Here is a 9844-nt window from a genome sequence, read left to right as displayed (position 1 = left end):
AATGGGCATTATTCATCTAATGGTTCAGGGTACGAATAAGGATGAGAGCTAGCCACTTCAAAAGAATGAGAGAGTTTCTGGAAGAAATCATTGTGGTAAATATAAGTGGCATCTTCGAACTTGGAAAAGAAACCGAGTATACAGGATTTTCATCTAATGCATATTTAGAGAGAACTGGAAAATTTTAGTTTGATAAAATCTGAAAAATAGGTTGAATTTTTCCTCATTTAAATTATACTTCTATTTCGTTCCAATTGTGATTACAACACCATGGATAAATTGCCTATAATATGAAGAAATAGAGTGATGCAAACAGGGGAGTAAAAAAAAAATGAACCTAATACATGCTTGAGTTAAGCAATATCACCAGCTGAGCAGCAATAGGTAGTCTCTGTTCTATAAAGAACATCTCTCTTGATACAAATCCGAAGAAGCGTCACCCTTTCGTGACGGAATCAAATCTTCTAAATGGAATCAAAGAGGCCTAGTTTTACGACCTGCGGCACGACCACAGAGAAGGGCGTTCTTTGGAATGGGGTATTCATCTCTCCATGATCTTACTGGGGAGAAAACACGAAGATAGAATTGCTGACCCAGATATTGCCGAGCCCAGTTCTCAGACCTTATGTTCCACATTCCAACATTATCCAGACCCATGTAAAGTGCAGTCCATGACTTGGGATATACCTGCAACAAGTTGAAACCCAAACAGCTTAAGGAAAAATGAACCAATAGCATGCCACTTTGCAGCATATATAATTTGAGTTGGATCTTCTATCTACCTGAACGGTGCAACGGGAAGCTGTGTCCCTCAAGTTGTAATTCAATCTACTCGCAGGAGTCCATTGCCCGCCGTCCATTCTGTTCATTCCACAAAACTTTCACAGTTTAGAAATCAAAGGGTTTAAAAATGAACACGATAAAAAAATAAGATAAAAATTTCAAAAACAATCACCAACCAATGTAATCTTACCCGACAACGAAGAAATTATATCCATCAACATGCCACGACTGGACAGTGTCTTCTGGGTTCTCAAAAATAATTTCTACAAAGGCCCGAAAATCAGCACCCATTACTGAAGTTTGGAGGTAACCACCGCCACCAGTGGGATTGTCAGGAATGCTTCCAGGGTTGACACCTCCAAGATTAAAGTAATCGGCGAGTTTCAATGGCGTGTCCCCAGGGATGAAGGATACACTATTCACAGCAAACCTCTGCTTGCCATTGATTATTGGAGCAGAGTTTGCAAGCCTAATTGTGCGGGTGGTGTTGATCAATCCATAATGGTAAGAGCCTTGTGGATTGGGTCTGGCTGCACTAGCTGTTAGATTCCACCTGGTTTTAGATGGTACATAAAACAGTAACTCATTAGAGATGTTGACATGAAAATCAGGAACTCTCTTTGCATCAAGTTCTGAGTCAACGCACAGAGAACATAGAGGGTTGGCGTTATATAACAGAGATTTGGTGAAGGTGATTTTACCTGATAGATCTGGCCTGGTTAAGAGACCAATCAATTTGAATGGTTGGACCACCTGGAGGAGGACCAGAAACTTTTCCACCTGAATTACTGTAATGTAGAGTGGACGTAGCCATAAGTACTGGAGTGGTGAATCGTGATGAGGCTACAATGTAGTAATCATTTGGTGGCTGGTCCATGGTTACCAAGACGGAATAGGACTGACCCAAATGGACATCTAGGGAAGAGTAAGTGTTCTGAAGTGTGTGGGAACCTTCGATTTCAACCAATTTCATCTTATGTCCTTGGATTCTAAAATTAATCGATGATGCCAACCCCACATTTGATATTCTGAACCTATATGTCTTACCTGCCAACACACAATGACAATTTAAATATAAGCAAACGAATGGCAAAATTTATCAAAACTGTAATAGCAAGCAGGTGGACTTGTATTGCAGTAAAACAAAGCTCCAGTTTTCTAAGATAAATGACATGCACCCAGGACTGACCATCAATAACATACACATGGTATTGCAATTGTATGTATGTCCTAAATATAATTCAATAAATTTACCTTGTTCCACAGTGAAAGTATGTCCATTTGATCCACGGCCATTGATGAGAAGTCCATCAGGTAAAGGAAGATTACTTCCACCATCTAAAGTTGCTTTCAAATCCTAAAAATTATGCACACATAAATATTAAGATTTTTGAAAGAGGAAAAAAAAACCCACTAGTTATCTACTAATAAATGAGCTCGAAATAAGAAATGGAATTTAACTTACAGTGTGGTTTGATTTGTACCAGTCACCAGCTAGAATAAAGAAATCACCAGCTGGAGGTGGGAAAGGAACTGGAATTCTGGGTCTACTTGCAATGGTGATACCACCAAATCCACCAGCCGCTTTATGAAAATCAGTTGATGGGAAGTAAAAGAAACTACCAATTTGATCCTTGACTTGAAGAATGTATGTGAAATTCTGACCAGGAGGAATTGGACAATTTGTTCCTGGCATTCCATCTTGCCATGAATTCCTTCTCTGTTGTAATCCATTCCTAACCAAAATAAAAAACCCAACTTTTCATGATATAGATTAACAAATTAAACTGAGCATTAGACTGAAATTATTTTTTGAAATTAAACTGAGCATTAGATAAATCTTAGGGTTTTGGTCAATTCATTTGGAGTTTGGTATTTTTTATCCAAAACTCCGTCGTTGGATCAACAAATTGATAAACTCATCATAGTCAATTTGGTGGGACCACTAACCATGTGATCCTTGTTGGTTAATCTTCAATATAGAAATCACTAACAAGTTGGTTAGGATAAGAATAGAAAATACATGAAGTTCTAAGAATTAGGAGCTAGCTAAGTTCTAAGAAAAGGAAAGACATGTAATAAGGTAATAGGACTAGGAAAAGGAATTCATAGTTCTATATATATATGATCACCAAAGTTGTGGTTGATTATATGAGCAAGATTAGAGCTTGTGTTTAGTTTTGAGAGATTTTCTAAACATCAATAAAGAGAGTTGTCTTTATATAAGCTAATTTTCATCTTGCAGTTGCCATTAATTGGTATCAGAGCTTGTTTCTGAGCCATGGAAAACAAAACCACCATTGTGGGTGCAAAACAGTTCACGCCACCATCAATACAAGTTCCAATCCTCAACGCCACAAACTACACAGTATGGGCCATGAGAATGAAGGTACTGATGAAAATCTACAAAGTTTGGGAAACAATTGATCCTGGTATATTGGACCCAGACAAAAACAATGTTGCCATTGGATTACCCTTTCAAGCAATACCAGAATGTCTTGTTCTACAAGTTGGTGAACAGGAAACTTCAAAGAAAATTTAGGATGCAATAAAGGCACGTAATCTCGGAGCTGATCGAGTTAAAGAAGCCCGTCTGCAAACCTTAATGTCTGAATTTGAAAGAATGAAGATGAAAGACACTGATACTATTGATAGTTTTGCAGGAAAGCTATCAGAGATAGCCTCAAAAGCTGCGTCACTTGGACAATCCATTGATGAAGATAAACTGGTAAAGAAGTTTCTCAATAGTTTACCACGATCCAAGTATATTCATATCATAGCTTCTCTCGAACAAGTCTTAGATTTAAAGAAGACTAGCTATGAAGATATAATTGGAAGATTGAAAGCATATGAAGAGAGAATCCTTGATGAAGAAAACAATGGAGAAACTCAAGGAAAACTCTTGTACACAAACTCTTACCAACAAAACTCTGCTACAAGAGGAAGAGGTCGTGGAAGAGGTGATAGAGGAAACAGAGGCCGAGGAAGGGGAGGAAGGTTTAACTCACAAGATAGAACAACAATTCAGAATGATCAAAACCAAGGGAAAGAAAAGAAGGATAGATCAAACATTATTTGTTACAGATGTGATAAACCAGGATACTTCTCCTCTGTATGCCCTGAAAGAATACAAAAGATGGAAGAAACAAACAAGAATGAAACAAGGGAAGCAGATACAGCTCTTTTCATGCACGAAGTTGTATTTTTAAACGAAGGGAAACTAATACCAAAGAACTACGAATCAAAGGATGGAGAAGAAGGAATCTGGTATTTAGATAATGGAGCCAGCAATCACATGACTGGTAAGAGACACTACTTTTCTGAACTCAATGAGAAAATCAAAGGACAAGTGAAGTTTGGGGATGGATCTTCTGTAGAAATTGAAGGGAAAGGATCAATTCTATTTCAGAGCAAGACCGGAGAACAGAAGCTTGTCACAAACATCTATTTCATCCCAAACTTACAAAGCAACATTCTAAGTTTAGGACAGGCTACAGAAGTTGGATGTGATGTTAGGATGCGACAAGATTATCTAACAGTTCATGACCCAAGTGGAAGACTTTTAGTTAGAGTCTCACGCTCACAGAATAGACTCTACAAGATAAGTCTCATGATTGGAAGGCCATTGTGTCTGAATATGAGACTGGAAGATCAGACATGGAAGTGGCACGCAAGGTTAGGACACATAAGTTTCAGAACCTTAAAAACTATGTCTCAGAACAAGATGGTTCGAGGGCTATCACAACAAAACGGAGTGGTGGAGAGGAGAAACAAGACTCTAATGGAGATGACGAGAAGTTCTTTAAAGGCTATGCAGGTACCTAATTATCTATGGGGAGAAGCTGTACGACACTCCACATACCTAATAAACAGGATACCTACGAAAGCTCTGAAAGACATGACTCCATATGAAAGTTTGCAAAAGAGAAAACCAAACATAGATCATTCAAGAGTGTTTGGTTGCAAAGCATACGCAAAAGTTGATTCTGCAACTCTTAAGAAACTGGATGATCGATCTCAGACTCTTGTGAATCTAGGAATTTAGCCTGGATCCAAAGCTTACAGATTATTCAATCCAACAACGAAAAGAGTGATAGTGAGTCGAGATGTGGTATTCGATGAAAAAGCAAACTGGAACTGGAAAGAAACTAATGATGGACCAAGTAGGGATCCAGGAATGTTTCACATGAGATGGGGTCAAGTAATTGATGAAGGCGAAGGACCCATAATCATCAATATCAATGGAAACAATGATGTTAATCAAGAAGAAGAAGAGAATAATGAAAACACTGAGAATAACGAAGAAGTAGAAGAAGAAGAAGAAGAGATCGATGAAATAACTCAACCCATTCCACTGCGAAAATCAACAAGACAGATACAAAAGCCACAGTATCTGGAGGATTATGTTCTTCAAGCTGCAGAAGAATGTGAGATAATGCTACTTTCTGTTAATGATGAACCAAGGAATTTTCAGGAAGCAAAGGTCTCGACTAAATGGACACAAGCATGTAGAGAAGAAATTATTTCAATCAACAGAAACAAGACTTGGTTTCTAATTGATAAGCCAGGTGGGGTAAAAGTGATTGGTCTTAAGTGGATCTTCAAAATAAAACGGAATGCTAATGCTACTGTCAACAAATATAAGGCGAGACTTGTAGCTAAGGGATACGTTCAAGAATCAGGCATAGACTTTGATGAAACATCAGTATACAGAAGAGAAGAAAAGGGAACGCTTCTTGTGATTGCAGTCTATGTAGATGATCTATTTTTGACTGGCAACTCCCTTAAGGTGATCAATGAGTTCAAGAGAGAAATGTCATCAAAGTTTGAGATGTCAGACCTCGGAAAACTCACTTATTACCTTGGCATAGAAGTCCATCAAGGAGTAGATGGGATTCAGATTAAACAAGAAGCTTATGCAAGGAGAATTCTGAAAGAAGCAGGACTTGAAACTTGTAATCCAACTAAGATACCAATGGAGTTTGGACTTAAAGTTTCAAAGGCACAAGAAGAAGCAGAGATTGATTCAACGAGTTATAGAAGAAATGTTGGATGCCTAAGATACTTATTACACACAAGACCAGACTTGGCTTTCTCTGTGGGAGTAGCAAGCCGTTATATGCAGAGTCCACGCAAGTCTCATGGTGATGTAATAAAGCAGATATTGAGATATCTAAGAGGAACAATCAGCTGTGGATTGAAGTATGGTCGAGGAGGATCAAAAGGAATTGTTGGGTATAGTGACAACAGTCATAATATTGACCAAGATGATGGAAAAGGTACAACTGGTCATATACTTTATCTAAGAGAAGCACCTATTACATGGTGTTCACAAAAGCAAGACATTGTAGCCCTCTCATCCTGTGAAGCTGAGTTCATGGCCGCAACAGAAGCAGCTAAACAATCAATATGGCTTCAAGAACTGTTGGATGAAATCAAAGGAAGAGAACCTGCAAAAGTTCTCATCAAGATTGATAATAAGTCTGCAATTGCACTCACTAAAAATCCAGTGTTTCATGGGAAGACGAACACACATTCACAAAAGGTATCATTTCATACGAGAATGTATCGAGAAGGAGATCATTAACGCAGAACACATACCTGGAACTGAGCAGAAAGCAGATATATTGACAAAGGCATTAGCTCGGATCAAGTTTGAAGAAATGAGACAACTGATTGGAGTACAAGATATGTCACGGGTAAGGTTGAAGCTTAACGGGGAGAATGTTGGTTAATCTTCAATATAGAAATCACTAACAAGTTGGTTAGGATAAGAATAAGAAATGCATGAGGTTCTAAGAATTAGGAACTAGCTAAGTTCTAAGAAAAGGAAAAACATGTAATAAGGTAATAGGACTAGGAAAAGGAATTCATAATTCTATATATATATATGATCACCAAAGTTGTGGTTGATTATATGAGCAAGATTAGAGCTTGTGTTTAGTTTTGAGAGATTTTCTAAACATCAATAAAGAGAGTTGTCTTTATATAAGCTAAGTTTCATCTTGCAGTTGCCATTAATCCTGAGGTTTTGGTCATGAGTGATATCATAAACTCAGTACTGCGGTGTGCATCTTATTCATAATTTGTGGTCACCAAGACCCTTTACTTTAGCAAATTAACAAGACTGCCACATGTGCACACAGTTCAAACAGTACAGAACAAACGTCCAGGGATTGCCTTGGTTCAATGTTGTTAGACATAGTAGAAGTCAACAAGATTCAGCCACCCACTATCTAGTTCGAGCATTTTACTGCAGTAGATCGAGTTGCACCCAATCAAACTCCATTCAAAAACGTGGATCTGATACATGTGTTTTGTTTGATTTACCAAATAAATACTTTCCTATGCAATTTATGACAAAAATATCCTTTATATTCTTTTAATTGACCATATAATTTATGATTTTGAATGTAGTATTAATTTCCAAATAATGCATTAAGAATTTAAGATGGATCTGGTCTTTCTCTAAGCTGATTAATCCGTGATTGACGAATGTTTTGCGACATTCCATAATATAAAATTATTAAGATTAAAAAAAAAAAAAAATCAGGAGAAATATTTAGTTTGATGAGTGAGTTTGTTTCTTACCAAGAGAGAAGAAAAGGTTCTGTTAAGTTGTTAAGGACATTGATAATCAAGTTATCATTAGTCACACAGTCGATCTGAGGACCAGGAAACTGCCCGTTTATCAAGATCCCCTGCACCAATACCACACATTATCAGCAAAACCTATTCGTAATTCATTTTGATTTTTTAAGAAATAAGAAATTTCGAAACAACAATAAACTGATAAAATAAATGAAATAATTACCTGTTGTTTAACGCCGAGAGGGTAAATATCACCATAAGTAACAACCCAGTCAAAGAATCTATAAGGATCTTCGGCATTAATTGAAATAACACTCAACAACAAGAAAATGATGGAACAGAGTACTCTGTTATTATCTTTCATTTTCCTTCTCTCGGAATCAAATGAGTTTTTGAAGAACAGCCTTTGTTTGTCTCTCTGTAAATTTGTTGAGGTATGATACCAAAAGAAATGAGTTTCTGAACAACAGTTTGAACAAGATCTATGGAGAAATGCAGATTCTATGGCACCATTGCAAGGTTATCTAAGAAAAACTCTGGTTATTCTCTCTCTCCATGGTTTTAGATTTTTTTCTTTAACCTCTCTACATTTGTTGGCTGCTTTTATAGATGGAAAGACGAGTAGAGAGAATAGATGAGCTGTCAGTGAGGAGTAAAAGAATCGTCCTTCCCATAAACACGGCTTAATTGAAATTTATATCTAGAATTGCATTTTTAACCTTGTACTCGTACCACCTTGGTTGGGATTAATGAGGGTGTAGTTGAGATTATATTTTTTCTTTTCAATAAGTTCTGTCGCTGAAATTTCCTTAAAGAAAAACTTGACATAAAGTTTAGAGGCGAAGGAATCTGATCTTTTTGAAAATGAGAAACGGTGGATAAAATTAATACCCGGATGTATCAAACTTGTCGCGTGGTGGGACTCATTAAATTTGGGGTTGGATTGGACGTACCTATGTTATGTGCGCCTGTTGATAATTATGGTCAAACCATGTTACGTATGAAATTGGCCATACCTTTCATGTTTAATGCCCGCGGTTTTCAAACCCTCCAATTGTTTAAACACCCTGTACAGTATATTGTGTTAAGAACATGGATACTTCTTTTTCCTCTCTTTTCCATTTCTCTTCTTCTTTCCTTTCTAAAAAAAAAAAAAAAAACTAGAGCCGTCTTGTTCAGATTTGACCCTTTTCGACCAGATCTGAACAAGAATTCATTTTTTTTTTAAGTTTTTGATAGTAGGTAATTGAATAAGATGTTTTTACATCGTTTTTGGTGTCTTTTGACATATTTCTTCGTCGTTTTGGGACGATTTTTCTTCGTCGTTGTGGGGCGAGTTCTTCAAATTTTAATGGTTGGTTCGTGGCTTGCTATTCTTGATTCAAAAACACCAACGATTCATCACGACATCGCTTTGTATCGGCATCCGTGTTCGTGTGGATCGACAAATTTATGGGAAAAGTACTCCTTTGTATTAGGAGCATCTTTTATTGAAGAAGAAGAAGAATAATACAATCAGATTAAATGGTCAGATTTTAATTCCGGATTTACCATCATCTCTCCCTTATACATAAAATTTTTTTGGATATCTTTGTTGTTTATCGCTCTTTCTCTTCGCGATCTACTTGTAATTGATGTCCTTATTTGTATTAGGGTTTTGATTATTTTGTATTTTGATATTTTTGTTATTCTTATAAGCGAACGTGTAATCACGATTTTGATTTGAATGAATCGAAATACGTTGATTGTCCAAAAAAAAAACATTGACACTCCACATATTTTTGGTTTTTATTATGGAGTATCTCTTATAGAAAATTAGAATGAAGTTTTAAAATTATCAGAAGTGATCTGGATGGTGATTCGGTGAACGGTGTCATTAGTATGCCGGTATATGGTTTTTTTACTTTTGTAAATGATGAATCTTGGTATTTCAGAAGATTATGCATAGCTTCATTATGAAAGAAAATGTTATCGAAGTTGTGCTATAATACGAGAATAACACGTTTGGATACATATCCAAAAATAATTTTTCAAAAAGCAAGAAATCGGTTTGGATGTAGAATTTCAGAACGACTTTTAGAAATAGAAAAGTCAAATTTTTGTAAAGTAAAATATCTGGACTTCTGACTTCTATTTTTGGAGAAGTGGAAACCAGAAATAAAATTATATCCAAACGGGCCGTAAGCATGATTTTTCTCCACGTATAGTATAGGAAGAAAGATAAGTGTATGTACACGACTCACCCCTAATCTTTATATATATCTCACATGGTGACTACACAAAGAAAGAAGCAAAAGAAAAAGAAAATCCACTAAAGGATGCTAATCTACTTTCCAGTTGATCACCGCCACGAGTCCCCGAGCCATATAAACTATTTTTAAGCTTCAGCAATCCCAAACAAAGCTCGAGTTGCTAATGATTCTATATGTGCCAGCATCTTACCAAAAACACGTTCAAGTAGGAATGTCAT

At 36.6% G+C, this 9844-nt stretch overlaps 1 protein-coding gene across 1 annotated transcript; it reads right to left on the bottom strand.

The window, feature by feature from the left end:
• Positions 1–182: 182 nt before the first annotated feature.
• On the bottom strand, positions 183–7963 carry LOC113305292 (L-ascorbate oxidase homolog). The gene is made up of 8 exons (XM_026554364.1): positions 7598–7963; positions 7375–7484; positions 2249–2519; positions 2038–2140; positions 1485–1830; positions 974–1336; positions 783–861; positions 183–687 (listed from the first exon to the last, which is right to left on the bottom strand). Exons 1-8 carry the CDS (start codon positions 7736–7738, stop codon positions 475–477), a joined length of 1626 nt encoding a protein of 541 aa, XP_026410149.1. The 5' UTR covers positions 7739–7963; the 3' UTR covers positions 183–474.
• Between the last annotated feature and the right edge of the window lie 1881 nt (positions 7964–9844).

The sequence above is a fragment of the Papaver somniferum genome, chromosome 1, assembly GCF_003573695.1.
Source record: "Papaver somniferum cultivar HN1 chromosome 1, ASM357369v1, whole genome shotgun sequence".
NCBI lineage: Eukaryota > Viridiplantae > Streptophyta > Magnoliopsida > Ranunculales > Papaveraceae > Papaver > Papaver somniferum.
This window is presented reverse-complemented; position numbering and strand designations above follow the sequence as displayed.

Coding starts and splice junctions, on each gene's coding strand:
- LOC113305292 (XM_026554364.1), bottom strand. CDS start 7,738: ATGAAAGATAATAACAGAGTACTCTGTTCCATCATTTTCTTGTTGTTG. Junction 2,141..2,248: donor GGTACAAATCAAACCACACT/GTAAGTTAAATT, acceptor CATAATTTTTAG/GATTTGAAAGCAACTTTAGA. Junction 688..782: donor CTTCCCGTTGCACCGTTCAG/GTAGATAGAAGA, acceptor AACTTGTTGCAG/GTATATCCCAAGTCATGGAC.